General features: G+C 40.4%; 1 protein-coding gene across 4 annotated transcripts; it reads left to right on the forward strand.

The window, feature by feature from the left end:
* The first annotated feature begins 17,490 nt into the window (after positions 1-17,490).
* Positions 17,491-19,737, forward strand: LOC136457863 (E3 ubiquitin-protein ligase SINA-like 3). 4 transcript variants are annotated; one of them, XM_066457868.1, is made up of 3 exons: positions 17,491-17,533; positions 18,045-18,315; positions 18,410-19,737. In XM_066457868.1, the coding sequence occupies exons 2-3, from the start codon at positions 18,097-18,099 to the stop codon at positions 19,133-19,135; spliced, it is 945 nt and encodes a 314-aa protein (XP_066313965.1). In that variant the 5' UTR covers positions 17,491-17,533; positions 18,045-18,096; the 3' UTR covers positions 19,136-19,737. The 4 variants fall into 4 exon arrangements, with proteins under 4 accessions (XP_066313965.1, XP_066313967.1, XP_066313966.1 ...); XM_066457870.1 differs by having other exon boundaries at positions 17,493-17,528; XM_066457869.1 differs by lacking the exon at positions 17,491-17,533 and adding an exon at positions 17,540-17,684.
* Positions 19,738-20,172: the final 435 nt, after the last annotated feature.

Raw genomic sequence — 20,172 nt, forward strand, 5'->3', positions numbered from 1 at the left:
AATTGATAATATATTTATTAAATTCTAAAGACACTCTTAATGCAGGAACTACAGTAGTCTCAATGTGGATTAATTGTACTGCCAAGTAAACAATTTGCTAATATGACAAGTAATTTATTAAAGAGAGAGAAAGATGAAATGAGGAAACTCTTTCTTAAGAAGAAATTAAGTCTATGAGTATATCGAGGGCTAAAGAAAATACGTGTGACACGTTTGGGAAGGTCAACATTATTTCCATCCTTTTTGTTCGATCTCGTACCCCTACGGCGTCCTCTGCTGCCACAAAATCTCTCCTCCCCTCTAACGCACGCTCGTCCGACCCCGCTGAAGGGTCGAGATGGCGACTAGAGGGGGGTGAATAGTCGTTTCTAAAACTTAATCGCGTCGGCTAACCAAAACAAGTGCGGAATTAAAACTATCGGTTTAGTCAAGATTACACCCCTCTATCTATGTTCTCTAGCACCTTACAAAGATCCTAATTAAGCAACAAAGGTGCCGGGCTAACTAGAGCTCACTTAACCAATTCTAGGAGCAAGGTCACACAAACCTATGCCACTACTATTTCAAGCAATGAGGGAGCTCCTACACATGCTAGTAAGCAAAAGCACAAATCCAACTAAGTTCACTAGCAATGCTCAATAACAAGGCAACCAATGCCAAATTAGAGAGCACAAATACTTAGCTACACAAACTAAGCAAAGCGACTAACATGGTTACACAAACCAAATTAGCCACGCAAGGGAGCTACTTCTATGCTACACAAGTAAGAAGGTAATTAGTGAGCTACACAAGCTAACTAATTACAAGAGCAACTACACAAGTACAATGTATATAAAAGTAATCATAAGCTTGTGTAAGGGGATTGCAAACCAATGGGAAGAACAAGGTTGACACGATGATTTTCGCCCAAGGTTCACGTGCTTGCCAACACGCTACTTCCACATTGTGTCGACCGCTCATTTGGTGGTTCGGTAGCTAATTGGCATCACTCGCCAAGCCCACACGTCGGGCACCGCAAGAACCTACCCCGAAAGTGAGGGTAGCTCAATGACACGCTCAACTAGAGTTGCTCTTCGTAGCTCCCGCGGGGCGAGCACAATGCCCCTCACAAAGCTCTTCTCTAGAGCACCGCACAAGCTTCTTGCGGGCTTCGACGGAGACCACCACCAAGCCATCTAGGAGGTGGCAACCTCCAAGAGTAACAAGCACCATCGGCTTGCAACTCGATCACCTAGTGCCACTCGATGCAATCTCACAATGCAACGCACTAGAATCACACTCACACGCAATCGATTCACACTCTTGCAAGCACAAGTGAGTTAGAGGGCATCCAAGCACTCCTACACAAGCCACATAGGCGTGAGGGTGCTAAGCGACCAGCCCAAGGCCAGCCACACACTCCTTTTATAGCCTCAAGGGCTAAAATAGCCGTTACCCCTTCACTGTGCAAAGCGCGTACTGACCGGATACGCAGGTCATAACGACCGGACGCTGAAACCCAGTGTCCGGTCACTTACAGAGAGGTTCCAGCGACATTTTTCAGCGATCAGACGCGTTCAGTCATCACTGATCGGATTCTCCCAGCATCCGATTGCTTTTGGACACGCTAAAAACACTGACCGGATGCTATGACCGGACTCGTAGGTGCTGACCGGATGCTGGACCCTAGCGTCCGGTCGTTTTTCACGGCAGCATCCGGTCACAGACCTTTCAGCGCTAAAACGGCTATAACTCTTAGCTCTGAACTCCGATTTCGATGATCTGGGACATTTTGGAAAGCTTACTTAAAGGGATACACATCCCACATGCATACTTGATACAAATCACAATGGATCAAAACAATATTCCAATCCAAGGACCATCCTATAGTTCGGAGTACACCGAAAAACCTTTTTCTCCTCTCTAAGTTGATTCACGACAACTCTAACTTCTTCTCCTTTGCAAATATGCCAACACCACCAAGTGTGCACCACCATGTGTATATGTGTTAGCTTTTCACAAATATTTTCCAAAGGATTAGCCACTCAACTTGCCACGCCACTCGATCCTAGCGATGATGCAAAGTTAGATCACTCGAGTGGCACTAGATGATCGATACGCAAACAAGTTTGCCCCTCTTGATAGTACGGCCATCTATCCTAAACCCGGTCATCAACTTCTCTACACACCTATGACCGGTGAAATGAAATGCCCTAGGTTATACCTTTGCCTTGCGCATTTCATTCCATCTCCTCCAATATTGATGCAACACATGCACCAACATGATCAATAATGATATGATCCACTTCATATCATCACGTGATCATATTGGTTCATCGATCTTGACTTCACTTGCTTTTCATCGTTGTCTTCGTCCATCGGCGTCAAGTCTTGCTCAAGCTTCACCGCCACACGGTCCATCGCTCCAAAGCCTCCGACTTGCCCTTCATGCTTGCAACCAGTCCATCAAGCCAAGTCTTGTCTTGATCTTCTCCACCTTGATCACATGACTTAATGTCATGTCTCATGTGCAATAAGCTCCTTCATCATCACATGTGTGAGCTTTGGAACATCTCCAAACCATTTTCACCTTCACGACATATGTTACTCACACACATGTACTTGTGGACTAATCACCTGTGTATCTCACATAAACATAATTAGTCCACATAGGGTTGTCACTCAGTTACCAAAACCACACAAGGACCTTTCAATCCCCTTTTTTTTGGTAATTGATGATAACTCTACAAAGATATGGAAATTAAGCTCTTTTGGATTCACGTTGCTTGCCCAAGCAATTTTACCATGTGTAAATGATTTTGGACAAATATCATAAACCCAAAATGGTATTATTAGCTCCCCCTACATATGTGCTAGAGTGTTTGTTTGGAAGCTCGCACATATGCATAGATTGAAATTGTGGGAGAGTAATTACTACTAAATGATGCTGAGGTGTATAGAGTAAACCTTTGAAGCGTGATACCAATCGGAGTTGCACCTTTAAGTTCATCCTTAGCACCATGGTTAGCTAGATGTCACTTGGAAATAAAATCACTAGATACCTCGTGAGATCAACATTAAAATCAAGGTACTAGCATTACTTGAAAAGCATACCAAGTGTCTAGCTATCATCCTATACATGCTAGTTTTCATTTCATTAATCAAATTCTACAACTAGCATACTTCACACAAGCATGCATATTGAATTTAAGAACTTATGCAATGCAAGCAAGCACATGAATATGCACATATCAAATGCAATCAATCAAAGTTCATGAGCTTGCTCCCCCCTATTTGTGTGCTTCTCTTGTCCAAGAATTTTGATCCATCTCTTTTCTTTAATGTTGCTCCCTCTTTGTCCATGTCCATATCCAACCTCTACTTCTTTGTTTCAATTTCTCCCAAAGCTTTCATATATATAATCTCAATCTTAAAGCTTTCATATCTTTGTATAATCTCTCCCCCTTTGTCATCAAATTTCATAAAAGGTGTGCTTCTCATTGAAGCAAATGAATGCATTTGGGGTAGATGGTTGAGGCTTGAATCTTGCGTTTTTATGGACATCACTTGATTGTTGGAATGACACCACTTGAAGATACCACTTTTAACTTGTACCACTTGTATCTTGTGTAGGGCTTCTTGAGATACCACATATAGGATCTTTGATCTTGATATCAATTTGTGTGACACCTCCCCCTATGTGATAGCATGGGTCATCCATTTGATACACTTGAGCTCTTATGGGTGAGGGATGCATTCTTCATTTGATGATCACTTAAAGTTGAGGATCACTTGTGGAACCATCGTCTTGCATGATTGATGCCATGTGTATATGTGATACCACTTAAAGAATCTTCTAGTATGGAACCACTTGTTGGATTTATCAATAAAAAACATTTCTTGAACATTTGCTATCTTCATGAGTACCACTTATAGGATATCACTTGTGAGTTTATCTAGACATCACTTGTAGATTCTTGATGAAATACTTGAGTCTAGATACCACTTATAACAAACAAACTAGATATCCATTTGCATTGTTGTCTTATGCTTGTACTCTTATCACTACCATGAGCTTCTATGGTTGACTTGAACTAAATTAATTTGCTTAAGCTTTCAAGTCCAGTTTGAACCAATAATAAGCTTCTTCACACCTCTTGCAAGGGTTATCTTGCCAATGTTGTACTTATCACTTGTTAGCAATCTAAATTAAGTCAAGTAATTGGTTTTACTAGCTCATGAATAAATTCATATACTAACTACTAGATCAATTTATCATTCAAGCAATAGTGGTAGGCTATGAATTTAAACATTTCATTCATTATGCATGATCCTATGAAGCATGTACTATATGCACTAACCGCATACTAGTAAGGGATAAAATGATCATACACATTATAATGATACCTTTACTATGTTGAAGTAGAGGATAGTCATATAGATTCCAATTCATTACATCAATAGCAATGTGAAGTTCAATTATGAGCTTGGTGAAGACCAATACACACCATTTTAAATTTCACTCTTCACCCATACGAAATGAATACCACTTATGATCAAGTGCACTTTCTTGTTGTGGTTGGCTTGCTTCTTTTTATTTTTACTTGCGTGAGAGCATCAATTTGAGAATACTACTTGAAATATCATGACTAGCTCTCTTTTGGGTGTTGCTTGCTTTTCTTGATCAACCCTTTTGATTGCTTCAACTAAGCATCTCAAATGTTCATCGGATCACCACTTCCATATTAGACTTCCAAGTATCACACTTGGTTCACCTACACATAGATGGCAAGCCCCTACACTAGAGAGAAGTGACCTCTATTCAAGAACCATTCTTGACACTCACATGAAATAACTTGATTGATTGATCAAAATGATAGACTTAACTTGATGAGTAACCTTGATTCCTTCTTTAAGTCCTTTTCTTTCTTCTTGTTTAAGTCCTTTTTTTTCTACCAAATGATCTCCAATCATCACTTGAACTTAAACTTCATCTTCAACTCAAGTTTGATCTTGATTTTCATCTTGAGTAACAAAAGTGTGCAAAGTACACTCCATAATCAAATAGCCTTGTACTCATATCTTGTCATGCTTTTAGATCATCTCAAAACCAACTTAGGTACCTCAATTACTCTTAAACATGTTTTCAATTTGAGAACCTTTCAATCAAAGTGACTCTAGATCAATCCAACATTTGTCACTTTTCTGGCAGATTATGTACCATTCAAAAAAATAAGTATATCTCCCAAAGTACAAATCTAAATACCACGAAATTTGGTGGAGACGTGCTTCACTTAGTTATCTAGCAGATGTAAAAATTTGAGCTTCATTTGACTTCTAGATTGCTACCAGATTTTAATTATTCTACCACTGCTACATGCTGAAAACTGCTGCACTATAGCTGACAAGTTTCACTCTAAAACTGAGGCATCTCTTATCCAATTCTTATGAAATTTCTACAGAATCTCATAACATAAGTCTAAAGCATGTACACCAATTTTCATGCCAATCCATTAAGTTTTGATCACTCAAACATGGCTAAGATCACAGCTAGCTCAGATTTTTAATATAGGACAGATTTCAATCACTTGAGCTATACTTCATCAAGTATGAATCAAACTTGAAACCAACTTGTTTGAATACTTTCACAAGACATAAATCCATTCAATCCACTTACTAAATATCATCTCATGAATTTATCCAACACAAATCAATCCAAACTTGATTACTAAGCAATTATCCATTCAATTAACTTATAGCAAGCAATATTGCATATTTATCCAATTCAATCAACTCATATGCACCCAAATGAAATGATCAACAAGAGATATACCTTGGTTAGCTCATGATCATCCAATTAGCAAGTTTCAACTCAAATATTTTTGCAAGCCATCAAATATTCTAATAAATTACCCCAACTTGAATATGACACTTGTATATTGATAGCACTTGGACTTCACTCAATTTTCACTTGGCATTGGGTTTGGATGTGCACTAGGCTTCATATCTTGACTAAACATATGATGATCAATATGAAATCAATTGAATCAAGTCTTCAATGCCAATGGTACCTATAATCAATCATCCACTTTTTGATGGTACTCAAATAATTTTGGGTCCTCTCAAGTTAGGAGCAACATACATAGACGTAGCCTTAGTATGAGTAGCGGAATATTTTGCAATAGCAACCATAGAGGTACCATTACCATTCTTCCTAAGCATAGAATCATCATCAATTGAAATAATCTTAGGAGTATTACCTAGGGGACATGAATATGCCATGTGTCCCCTTTTCCGGCATGAGTAGCATTTTCTCTTTGCTTGAGCCTTTTCTTCTTTGCTCATGTTGTACTTCTCATTACCTTGCTTGTCCTTATTTGCTTGAGCCTTCTTCTCAAGCTTGTTTGGACAACCCGAAGCTAGGTGGCCCAATGTGTCACAACTATAGCATCTCATGTGAGCAATCTTCTCCATTTTCTCTTCTTTGTTCTTGCTCATTTGCTTTGTATCTTGATTCATCCTTGGATGCATTGTTCTGTCTCTTGCTTTTCCACCCCTTCTAGTTTTCTTCTTCTTTATCATCAAATCACCACCATTTTCATGGTTTATCTTGATTTACTCTTGGGGTGTCTTCTCCATTTTCTCTTCTTTGTTATAGCTTCTTCATCTTTCTTTCTCTCTTTCTTTTACCCTTTGTCATCTTATTCTTGAAGCCAAGGCCACACTTGTCAGCATAGTTTCTTTGAGTCTTCAACATATGCTCAAAGGTGACTTTTGAGTTGTAGCACCTCTCTAACTTGTTGCTCAATTTCTTCACTTCACTTTTGAGCTCAATGTTCTCCTTCAAAATGTTAGTCTCACAAGACATAGAAGTAGAACAAGCATCTATATGTGAAGAGCATGACATATCTAATAAATCATCACAAGAGGTGGATACATGCTTCTTGCCTATATCACAAGGGTTAGCAACATTTTGTAATTTATCATTTGATCCATATGATGAGCTCTCATTATTTTTAAGTTTCTTTGTAAACACTTTAATGAGAGAAGCATGTTGTTCTAATAATCCATCATGAGATACAAGTAGTATCTCATGATTAAATTTTAGCTCATCATGTGAAGATTTAAAAGCATCAAGTAATTTCTTATGTTCTCCACAAGTGTTCTTTAGAAATGAGTTTTCATTTTCCAATTTCATTGTTTTAGCTTTCTCATTTTCTAAAGACATGGTCATGCTAGCAAGTCTACTCATAAGATCATTATATGAATCAACATGATCAACCACATCATCATTTGATACCTTGGTGTCACCTTGTGACATGAAACAATGTGGTGATGTAGAAGAGCTTGTAGTAGCATTACAATCATGGCCCGAGCATGAACCATCATCATCAAGATCACCACCAAGTGTGCTTGAGGTAGAATCTTTATGTGCAACACTTGTGGTATCATCATCAACCTTGTCAAGTGAACTTGTAGTGGATCGATCATCATCATCATCACTTGACCATGAGGTGGAGCAATCTTCCACAATCACCAAATTGTGATTATGCTCAACACACTCATGTGCCTCCACCTTGTGATCATCCTCCTTCTTGAATTTCCCATCATCACTTGTGGAGGAGTCACCGTAGAAGGCTTGGAGTGCCATCCACATATCATGAGCACTTTCCAAGTCCCACACACGTCTAAAAACATCATTATGTAAAGCACACATTAGATAATAAAGAGCACGATGATCAAGTTGTAAGCAATCCTCTTGTGCTTGGGTTCAGTTGTCCTTATCCAAAGCATCATGAGAAAAAACAACAACAATGATCCACCATGCCTTAGGACCCAATTCACGGAAATGATCAAGCATATGACGTTTCCACCATGCATAGTGTGTGCCATAAAAAATATGTGAGTCACAAACAACTTCTAGCCCAAAGTTCACCATCCTCTCGGGTCGGTAAAGACCACAAATAAGAGACCTCGCTCCGATACCACTTGAAGGGTCAAGATGGTGACTAGAGGGGGGTGAATAGTCGTTTCTAAAACTTAATCGCGTCGGCTAACCAAAATAAGTGTGGAATTAAAACTATTGGTTTAGTCAAGATTACACCCCTCTATCTATGTTCTCTAGCACCTTACAAAGATCCTAATTAAGCAACAAAGGTGCCGGGCTAACTAGAGCTCACTTAACCAATTCTAGGAGCAAGGTCACACAAACCTATGCCACTACTATTTCAAGCAATGAGGGAGCTCCTACACATGCTAGTAAGCAAAAGCACAAATCCAACTAAGTTCACTAGCAATGCTCAATAACAAGGCAACCAATGCCAAATTAGAGAGCGCAAATACTTAGCTACACAAACTAAGCAAAGTGACTAACAAGGTTACACAAACCAAATTAGCCATGCAAGGGAGCTACTTCTATGCTACACAAGCAAGAAGATAACTAGTGAGCTACACAAGCTAACTAATTACAAGAGCAACTACACAAGCACAATGTATATAAAAGTAATCACAAGCTTGTGTAAGGGGATTGCAAACCAATGGGAAGAACAAGGTTGACACGGTGATTTTCTCCCGAGGTTCACGTGCTTGCCAACACGCTATGTCCCCGTTGTGTCGACCGCTCACTTAGTGGTTTGGCGGCTAATTGACATCACCCGCCAAGCTCGCATGTCGGGCACCGCAAGAACCTACCCCGAAAGTGAGGGTAGCTCAATGACACGCTCAACTAGAGTTGCTCTTCATGGCTCCCGCGGGGCAAGCACAATGCCCCTCTGAAAGGTCCTTGTGTGGTTTTGGTAATTGAGTGACAACCTAGGTGGACTAATGGTATTTATGTGAGATACACAGGTAATTAGGCCACAGGTACATGTGTGAGCAACATATGCCATGAAGGTTAAAATGGCTTGGAGATATTGCAAAGCTCACACATGTGATGATGAAGGAGCTCATTGCAAATGAGACATGACATTGAGTCATATAATCAAGGTGGAGAAGATCAAGACATAACTTGGCTTGATGGACCGGTTGCTAGCGTGAAGGGCAAGTTGGAGGCTTTGGAGCGATGGACCGCGTGGCGGTGAAGCTTAAGCAAGACTTGGCACCGATGGACAAAGGCAACGGTGAAAAACAAGTGAAGTCAAGATCGATGAACCAATATGATCATGTGATGATATGAAGTAGATCATATCATTGTTGATCATGTTGGTGCATGTATTGTATCGACATTGGAGGAGATGGAATGAAATGCGCAAGGCAAAGGTATGACCTAGGGCATTTCATTTCACCGGTCATAGGTGTGTAGAGAAGTTTATGACTAGGTTTAGGATAGATGGTCGTACTATCAAGAGGGGCAAACTTGTTTGCATATCAGTCATCTAGTGCCACTCGAGTGATCTAACTTTACATCGTTGTTAGGATTAAGTGGCGTGGCAAGTTGAGTGGCTAATCCTTTGAAAAATGATTGTGAAAATGCTAACACACATACACAAGGTGGTGTACACTTGGTGGTGTTGGCATATTTATAAAGGAGATAAAGTTGGAGTTGATGTGGATCAACTCAGCGATGAAATAGAGGCGAGAAAGGTTCGAAACTCCACTGGTGGAGTGCGGACAGTCCGACGGTACCACCGGTGCCCTATATAGAAAAGATAGGGTCTCATAGAGTGGATCGAACACTGGTCATGTGGTGACTAGACGCTGGGGTCCTATGTCTAGTCAGTGGCAGCAGAGAATGCGTAGGCGTCAGTCTTCGACCGGATGCTGGCGCTAAAAGTGATCGGACGCTGGCACGATGCGTCTGGTTAGGCTGACGTACGATGATGTAGGCGATGCAGAGAAGTTGGAGAAGGACCAGATGCTGATGCTACGTCCAATCGTGACTGACCGGACGTGTCCGGTCATGACTGGATGCTTACTAGAAATGACCGGACGCTGGTGTTGGTGCGTTTGGTCACTTGAGCAGCTACGTCCGATCATCACTTGACCGTTGAGATCGGGTGAATAAAGTTTGAAGCCGATGACATGTGGCAAGCATCGAGCTACCGGACGCTGAGGTCCTGCGTCCGGTCGATCTGACCGGAGCGTCCGGTCATCCCGAAATTTGCCGAGTGAAGGGGTAACAACTAGTTTAGCCCATGGGGCTATAAATAGAAGGTGGTCTCAGCCATGGCTAGTGCTGAGCACCTCAGGGGACTTTGTGTCCATGCTTGAGAGTGCTTGAGAGCCCTCCGTCTCACATATGCTTGATAGTGATCATTCGATTGTGTGAGAGAGCGATTCTAGTGCGATTGCATCGTGAGGTTGCATCGACTTGCAAGCCGGTGGTACTTGTTACTCTTGGAGGTTGCCACCTCCTAGATGACTTGGTGGTGGTCTCTGTCGAAGCCTGCAAGAAGCTTATGCGGTGCTCTGGAGAAGAGCTTTGTGAGGGGCATTGTGCTCGCCCCGTGGGAGCCACAAAGAGCAACTCTAGTTGAGCGTGTTATTGAGCTACCCTAACTTTTGGGGTAGGTTCTTGTGATGCCCGACGTGTGGGCTTGGCAGGTGATGCCAATTAGCCACCGAAACACCAAGTGTGCGATCGACACAACAGGGACTAGCGTGTTGGCAAGCACGTAAACCTCTGGAGAAAAATCACCGTGTCAACTTTATTCTTCCCATTGGTTTGCATTCTCTTTACACAAGCTTGTAATTACTTTCATATACATTATGCTTGTGAGTTGCTCTTGTAATTAGTTTGTTTGTATAGCTCACTAGTTACCTTCTTGCTTATGTAGCATAGAAGTAGCTCCCTTGCATGACTAATTTAGTTTGTGTAACCTTGTTAGTCACTTAGCTTAGTTTGTGTAGCTAAGTATTTGCGCTCTCTAATTTAGCATTGGTTGCCTTGTTATTGAGCATTGCTAGTGAGCTTAGTTGGATTTGTGCTTTTGCTTAATAGCATGTGTAGGAGCTCCCCGTTGGTTAAAGTACTAGTGGCATATGTTTGTGTGACCTTGCTTCTATAATTGATTAGGTGAGCTATAGCTAGCCCAACACCTTTGTTGCTTAATTAGGATTTTTGTAAGGTGCTAGAGAACAAAGATAGAGGGGTGTAGTCTTGGCTAGACCGATAATATTAATTCCACACTTGTTTCGGTTAGTCAACACGATTAATTTTAGAAAGGACTATTCACTCCCCTTTAGTCCGCCATCTTGACCCTACAAGTGGTATCAGAGCTAGGTCTCTCATTTGTGGTCTTTACCGACCCGAGAGGATGGCGTCTAATGGGTTAGATATTTGTGAGACACACATTTTTTATGGTACAAACTTTGCACTTTGGAAAAATCACATGCTTGATCATTTTCGTGCAAAGGGACCTAAATTTTGGTGGATTGTCAGTAGTGGTCTCACCCATGTATTGGATCATAGAAATCTTACCAAAGCTTAAAGAGTTCTCTATGAACTTGATGCACATGCTTGTTGTTTTCTAATAGATGCTTTGAGTTTTGATTTGATGAAACAAGTAAACATCACGGGAACCGCTCGTGAGATATGGAAGTCCATCAAGGGCACCTTCGGTGATTCCTCCACATGGGATAATGGCAAATTCAAGAAGGAGGATGAACCCAAGAAGGAGGCGCATAGTGTGTCGAGCATGATCATAATTTGGTGATTGTGAAAGATTGCTCCACCTCATGGTCAAGTGATGATAATGATGATCACACCACAAGATCACTTGACAAGGTTGATGACAATGCCACAAGTGTTGCAAATGATGATGATGCTATCCCATGCACACTTGATGGTGATGTTGGTTCATGCTCAAGCTATGATGATGCTACTACTACAAGCTCTCCAGCTACACCACATTGTCTCATGTCACAAGGTGACACCAAGGTATCAAATGATAATGTGGTTGATCATGTTGATTCATATGATGAGCTTGTTAGTAGACTTGATAGCATGACCATATCTTTAGAAAATGAGAAAGCTAAAACATTGAAATTGGAAAATGAAAACTCATTTCTAAAGAACTCTTGTGAAGAACATTAAAAATTATTTGATGCTTTTAAATCTTTACATGATGAGCTAAAATTAAATCATGAGACATTACTTACATCTCATGATGAATTATTAGAACAACATGCTTCTCTCATTAAAGTGTTTACAAAAAAACTTAAAAATAATGAGAGCTCATCACTTGGGTCAATTGATCAATCACATATTATTGCTAACCCTTGTGATATAGGCAAGAAGCATGTATTCTCCTCTTGTGATGATTTATTAGAAATGCCATGCTTGTTCTACTTCTATGTCTTGTGAGACTAACCTTTTGAAGGAGAATAATAAGCTTAAAAATAAAGTGAAGAATTTGAGCAACAAGTTAGAGAGGTGCTACAACTTAAAAGTCACCTTTGAGCACATGTTGAAGACTCAAAGAAACTATGGTGACAAGTGTGGCCTTGGCTTCAAGAAGAAGATGACAAAGGGTGAAAGGAAGAGAGAAAGAAAGATAAAGAAGCTACAACAAAGAAAACTCTCTCATACCATGTGCTACCGGTGTCATGAAGCGGGACACCTTGCAAATGGTTGCCCTAACATTAAGAAGCTAAAGAAGATAAAAGAAGAAGAGATGCTCAAGCATGCGAAATGCTTCAAGTGCTATACATGGGGTCGTCTTACCTCAATGTGTCCAACCAAGCAATTGGTGAAGCAACTAGAAGAGTCTCAACCAAAGCCACAAGTTGAGCAAGAGAAGACACCCCAAGAGCAAATTAAGATCAATCATGAAGATGATAGTGACTTGATGATGAAGAAGAAGAAAACAAGAAGGAGTGAAAAGGCAAGGCATCCAATGCAAACTCAAAATGCCAAGATGATGAGCAAGACACAAGATGAGAAGAAAGTCTATGCTCACATCAAGTGCTTCAAGTGTGGAAATACGGGACACTTTGCCTCTAAGTGTCCTACCAAGCTTGAGAAGAAGGCTCAAGCAATCCATGAGAGGCAAGCCAATGAGAAGCACCACATGAGCAAGGAAGAGAAGGCTCAAATAAAGAGAAAGTGCTACTTATACCAAGAAAGGGGACACATGACACATTCATGTCCCCTAGGTAACACCCTTAAGCCTATTTCAATTAATAATGATTCTATGCTTAGAAAGGGTGGTAATTGTATCTCTATGGTCGCTATTGTAAAATATCCCACTATTCATACTAAGACTATGCCGAAGTATGTTACACCTAACTTGAGAGGACCCAAAATTATTTGGGTACCATCAAAAGTGGATGATTGATTGTAGGTACCATCAACATTGGAGACTTGATTCAATTGATTTCATATTGATCATCATATGTTGAGTCAAGTTATGAAGCTTAGTGCACATCCAAATCCAATATCAAATGAAAATTGAGTGAAGTCCAAGTGCTATCAATATACAAGTGCTATAATTCAAGTTATTGGTGATTCATTGGATATATTTGATGACTTATAAATAATTGAGTTGAAGCTTACTAGTTGGATGATCATGAGCTAGCCAAGGTATATCTCTTGTTGATCATTTCATTTGGGTGCATATGAGTTGATTGAATTGGACAAATATGTAAAGTTACTTGCTATAAGTTGATTGAATGGATAATTGATTAGTAATCAAGTTTGGATTGATTTGTGTTAGATAAATTCATGAGATGACTTTTAGTAAGTGGTTTGAATGGATATATATTTTATGGAAGTATTCAAACAAGTTAGTTTCAAGATTGATTCATATTTGATGAAGTATAGCTCAAGTGATTGAAATCTATCCTATATTAAAAATCTGTGTGAGCTGTGATCTTAGCCTTGTTTGAGTGATCAAAACTTATTGGATTGTCATAAAAATGATACACATGCTCTAGACTTATGGTATATGTTTTTGTATAAATTTCATGAGAATTGGATAAGAAATATTTCGGTTTTGGAGTGGATCTTGTCCGCTATAGTGCAGCAGTTTTTAACATGTAGTAGTGGTGGAATAATTAAAATCTGGTAGTAATCTAGAAGTCCAATGAAGCTCAAATTTTTACAGCTACCATATAACTTAGTGAAGCACATATCCACCAAATTTCGTGGTATTTGGATTTGTACTTTGGAAGATATGCTTATTTCTTTGAAGGGTACAGAATCTGTCAAAAATGACAAATGTTGGATTAATCTAGAGTCACTTTGATTGAAAGATCCTCAAGTTGGAAACATGTTTACAAGTAATTGAGGTACCTAAGTTTGGTTTTGAGATGATCTATAAGCATGACAAGCAAATAGTACAAGGCCATTTGATTGTGGAGTATATTTTGCACACTTTTAGTACTCAAGATGAAGATCAAGATCAAACTCAAGTTAAAGATGGAGTTTAAGTTCTAGATATGATTGGAGACTATTTGGTAGAAAGATAAGGACTTAAACAAGTAGAAAGAAAATGACTTAAAAAAAGAATCAAGGATACTCATCAAGTTAAGTCCATCACTTGGATTAATCAATCAAGCTATTTTAAGTGAGTATCAAGAATGGTTCTTTGGAGAGAGGTCACTTCTCCCTAGTGTAGAGGCTTGCCGCCTATGTGTAGGTAAACCAAGTGTGGTACTTAGAAGGCTAACATAGAAGTGGTGATCTGAGGGACCTTTGAAATGCTTAGTTGAAGAAACCAAAAGGATTGATCAAGAAAAGCAAGCAACATCCAAAAGAGAGCTTGTCATAATATTTTAAGTGGTATTCCAAATAGTTCTCTCATACAAGCAAAGATCAAAAGATAAAGCAAGCCATCCACAACAAGAAAGTGCACTTGATCATAAGTGGTATTCATTTCATATGTGTGAAGAATAGAATTCAAAATGGTATCTGTTGGTCTTCACCAAGCTTATAATTAGACTTCATATTGCTGTTGAAGTAATGAATTGAAATCTATGTGACTATCCTCTACTTCAATATAGCAAATGTATCATTGTAATGTGCATGATTATTTCATCCCTTACTAGTATGCGGTTAGTGCATATAGTTCATACTTCATAGGATCATGAATAACAAATAAAATGTTTAAATTTATAGCCTACCATTATTGCTTGAATGATTAATTGATCTAGTGGTTAGTATATGAATTTGTTCATGAACTAAGTAAATCCAAGTACTTGATTTAATTTGGATTGCCAACAAGTGATAAGTATAACATTGGCAAGATAACCCTTGCAAGAGGTGTGTAGAAGCTTGTCATTGGTTCAAACCGGACTTGGAAGCTTAGGCAAATCAATTTAGTTCAAGTCAACCATAAAAGCTTATGATAGTGATAAGAGTACAAGCACAAGACAACAACACAAATGAATATCTAGTTTATTTGTTACAAGTGGTATCTAGACTCAAGTATTTTATCAAAAATCTACAAGTGATGTCTAGGTCAACTCACAAGTGATATCCTATAAGTGGTACTCATAAAGATAGTAAATATTCAGGAAATAGTTTTTATTGATAAATTCAACAAGTGGTTCTATACCAAAAGATTCTTTCAAGTGGTATCACATCTACATATGATATCAATCATGCAAGACGATAGTTTCACAAGTGATCCTCAACTTTAAGTGATCATCAAATAAAGAATGCATCCCTCACCTATAAAAGCTCAAGTGTATCAAATAGATGACCTATGCTATCACATAGGGGGAGGTGTCCTATAAATTAATATCAAGATCAAAGATCCTATGTGTGGTATCTCAAAAAGTTCTACACAAAATATAAGTGGTATAAGTTACAAGTGGTATCTACAAGTGGTGTTATTCCAACACATTTCATTCCATCTCCTCCAATATCGATGCAATACATGCACCAACATGATCAACAATGATATGATCCACTTCATATCATCACGGGATCATATTGGTTCATCGATCTTGACTTCGCTTGCTTTTCACCATTGCCTTCGTCCATCGACGCTAAGTCTTGCTCAAGCTTTACCGCCACACGGTCCATCGCTCCAAAGCCTCCGACTTGCCCTTCACGCTTGCAACTAGTCCATCAAGCTAAGTCTTGTCTTGATCTTCTCCACCTTGATCACATGACTTAATGTCATGTCTCATGTGCAATAAGGTCCTTCATTATCACATGTGTGAGCTTTGCAACATCTCCAAACCATTTTCATCTTCATGACATATGTTGCTCACACACATGTACTTGTGGACTAATCACCTGTGTATCTCATATAAACATAATTAGTCCACCTAGGATTGTCACTCAATTATCAAAACCACCTAGGGTTTGACCAAATTTATATGATAAGATAATAACATTTATAGTAACAACTAAATATTGTTAGATTTTTTATTAATTATATTTTCATAATATATATATTTGATGTCATAAATCTTTATAATTATCTCTATAATTTTGGCCGAACTTAAGATTCTTTGACTCTCCAAGATTCTTAGAATGATTTATAATTTAAAACAGATACAGTACTCTCCAAGCTAGCAGCCTATAGCAATGTATCTTTGGTGGAATTACTCCCTCCGTCCGCAAAAGAATACAATTCTAGAACAGTGTCATGGTTTAGTACTTTAAGTTTAACCAATTATAGTTAAAAAATATAAATATTTATAATATCAAATAAAGATCATTAGATTAATTACGAAATATATTTTTATAATAAATTAATTTGGAGTTATAAATGTGAATACTATTTACTAGAAATATGATAAAATATAAAGCACTTTAACTGATACACATATCATAGTTACTTCCTTTCACGGACAGAGATAGTACCATTCTAGCCCGAGTTTAATCAATCGTAACAAAATACATGAGCCCTAGATACCCTAAAATCAAATCGAAGAGATAAAGGGCCGAGTGACAGAAGACATAGGCCATGTTTGGTTATCGTAGTCCTTTCTAAAATTTTTGTTACATCGAATGTTTGGATATATGCATGGAGTATTAAATATAGACTAATTACGAAACTAATTGCACAACTTGCGACTAATTTACGAGACGAATCTTTTAAGCCAAATTAGTCTATGATTTGACAACGTGGTGCTACAGTAAACATGTGCTAATGACAAATTAATTAGGCTTAAAAAAACGTCTCGCAAATTAGCCTCCATCTATGTAATTGGTTTTGTAATTAATCTATATTTAATGCTCCTTATTTGTATATAAACATTTGATGTGATATGAATTTTAGAAGCGACTAAATAACCAAACACCCCCATAGGCTTCTTTCACTGGTGTGAAACTTGGCTGAAAACACTGATTCGGCTAAATTGTTGTGAAAGAAAAATACTGACTAAAAAAACCGAACAATTCGACTTACCCTATATTCAGTTTGTTCAGTTTTTTTTAGTTCAAACAGTATTTTTTCTCTCTCAATCGTTCAGCCAAAACGCAGGTAAAATGTGTTTTTTTTTGCATACGAGTCTTTGACGACCTGCCCATCCCCTGGACCACAGGTAGCCTCCCTCTTTAGCAGAGTACCTCTTGGGAGTTGTGAGTACTGAGTACTGAGTACAGTAGGAAAGTGCTGCAGCTCCGAAGCACTGGTCCAGGGGCAGGTGAGGTGAGGTGAGGTTCAGCTGAACACTCTTCTAGCTCTTGCTTTGATTCTTCTGCCAAGTTCTTCTTGGCCAGGTTCAAGTTCTTCCACAGCTAGCTTCTACTGGTTGTAGTTTTCTTGTGATGATCAGTTGTCCAGTTCCGAGTTCTTCTTTGCCAGGTTCATTTTCTTCCACAGCTAGCTGCTTTAGTTCTGTTTTTTGCTTAGATGATCAGTTATTCAGTTCTGAGTTCTCTCTAGCAAATTGTTTATTCCGAACCTTCTTTTCCTATTAGTTATTTTCCTAAATTTGTAGTGCATAGCTGTCATTAGCTCCACCGTTTATTGAATGAATCTCGGCCACAGTTGCTTCTTCCTTATCGTGATGCTTCCTACTGTTATATTACTACTGACCCTTCCTTGTTCTTTTTCCATTGAAGCTTTTCGCACACACTCCCAATTTTCGTTTTTTTTTATCTTCTGTTTTTTCTTGTTTGGGCTACCAATGTCTGTGATCTCAGCATCGTCTTCATCTTGCAGCCAGCTGCGAGGCGAGGAGGTTACTCGAGGCTACCCAGTCGCTTTCTGGCCGATGAGGTCGACCCGAAAGAAGAGCAAGCAGCAGATGGAGTCACCCACGGGCCTCGCGAACCCACAAGTCCAGATCCCGGAGGAGCCGCAGGAATCAGCGGGCGAAAGCGCAGTGGTGGCTGTGAACGGCGCCGCGGCAGTGAAGATCACGGTCCGGATCGCCAAGGCGAGGCTCCACTGCCCCGTCTGCACGCTCCCGTTGAAGCCTCCGGTCTACCAGGTCTGCTTGTTACTAGAATCTCTAGTTCAGCCTAGCAAATCCATGGCTTGCTTGCTCTTTGCGCGTTAATTCCGGCTTGTGCGTTGACATGCAGTGCGCGTTCGGGCACCTGGCTTGCGGCGTGTGCCATCTCACCAGCAGCGGCGCCGGCCGGTGCTCCGTGTGCGGCGACGGCGGCGGCTACGCGCGCAGCACCGCGATGGAAGACATCGTGAAGTCGGCCAAGGTGCTGTGCCCGCACGACGCCTACGGCTGCCGCACCTACGTGACGTACTACGAGGCGGCCGAGCATCAGCGCGCGTGCCCTCACGCGCCGTGCCTCTGCTCGGAGCCCGGCTGCGGGTTCGCCGGCACCCCGGCGGCGCTCCGCGACCACCTGAGCGCCGCGCACTCGTGGCCCGTGGACGGGATCCGGTACGGCGCCAAACTTCAGCTCCGCGTGCCGGAGTCGGACCCGGCGCAGCACTGGCGCCTGCTGGCCGCGGGCGACGACGAGGGCGGGGAAGTCTTCTTCCTGGCCGTGGGCGCGATCCGCGACAGGCCGTTCCGCGTCGTGTCGCTGGTGTGCGCCCGCCCCGGCGCCGCGGCGGCGGCGGGCCCGCGGTACGCGTGTACGATCCGCGCGGCGCAGCCCTCGGACGCGGGGGAGGGGAGCGCGGAGAGCGTGGTCCTGGAGATGGCGCCGGTGCCGAGCAGCGCCGCGCCCGGGGCGACCTCGATTGAGGAAGCGGCGTCGCTGGTGGTGCTGCGCCGGACACTGCCGCCTGGGGCGGCGCCCGGGGAGATGCACCTCACCGTCCGCATCGACAGGATCGTCTAGCCGGTGATTAAGGCCCCGTTTAGTTCTATCCAAAAACCAAAAAATTTTGCGCAGTACCCGTCACATCGAATCTTGCGGCACATGCATGAAGTACTAAATGTAGACGAAAAAAAAAACTAATTACACAGTTAGGTGAGAAATCGCGAGACGAAACTTTCGAACCTAATTAGTCTATAATTAGACATTAATTGCCAAATAAAAACGAAAGTGCTACAGTACCCCAAACTCAAAAATTTTTGGATCTAAACACGCCCTAAGTTCACTATTTTTATTAGAAATTTACGATTATTTACGAGCAAGTGAACAGGCTCACTCATGTGCCCCGTTAGCTCCGTCGAAAAGCCGAAATATTGACTTTGTTGTAAGAAAAACACTTTTCGGCTGAGAACAAGCTGAAAAAGACGGAGAAACTGGAAAACACTGTCCGACTGATTGAGTGTCCCAAATTATCTCTTACTACTAGTAGTAATAGTAGTATTAATGAGCTTGTGTCGCGTTTAATTAGAGATCGATGCGGGGAGAAATGGACTAATGGAGGGTAATGAGTAGTTTGATTTAGTAAGATCGTGTTTGAATTTTATGACTAAAATTTAGAAGGTGTGTCGGAAGAATATTGTATGGAGTATTTAGATATTAATAAAAAATAAATTACATAATTTGTCAGTAGTCTACGAGATGAATTTTTAAGTCTAATTAACTCGTCATTAGCACATGTTTACTGTAGCACCATATTATCAAATCATGGGCTAATTAGGTTTAAAAAGATTCGTCTGGTAAATTAGTCGTAAACTATGCAATTAGTTTCGTAATTAGTCTCTATTTAATATTCTATATATGTGTCAAGTATTCAATGGAACAACGACTGAAATTTAGGAGTAACAACCAAACACCACATTGCAGACTTCTGGATCACATGCATGTTTCTTTTTATTGAGGCTCTGTTTAGATCCTACCCAAAATCCAAAATTTTTCAAGATTTTTCGTCATATCAAATCTTGCGGCACATGCATGTTGCATTAAATGTAGGTAAAAAGAAT

The sequence above is a fragment of the Miscanthus floridulus genome, chromosome 6, assembly GCF_019320115.1.
Source record: "Miscanthus floridulus cultivar M001 chromosome 6, ASM1932011v1, whole genome shotgun sequence".
Lineage (NCBI taxonomy): Eukaryota > Viridiplantae > Streptophyta > Magnoliopsida > Poales > Poaceae > Miscanthus > Miscanthus floridulus.

Excerpts from the sequence above, each read along its gene's own strand:
- LOC136457863 (XM_066457867.1), top strand. The coding sequence starts at position 17,854 with ATGAATCTCGGCCACAGTTGCTTCTTCCTTATCGTGATGCTTCCTACT. Across the intron at positions 18,316-18,409 it reads TGAAGCCTCCGGTCTACCAG|TGCGCGTTCGGGCACCTGGC; the intron begins GTCTGCTTGTTA and ends GTTGACATGCAG.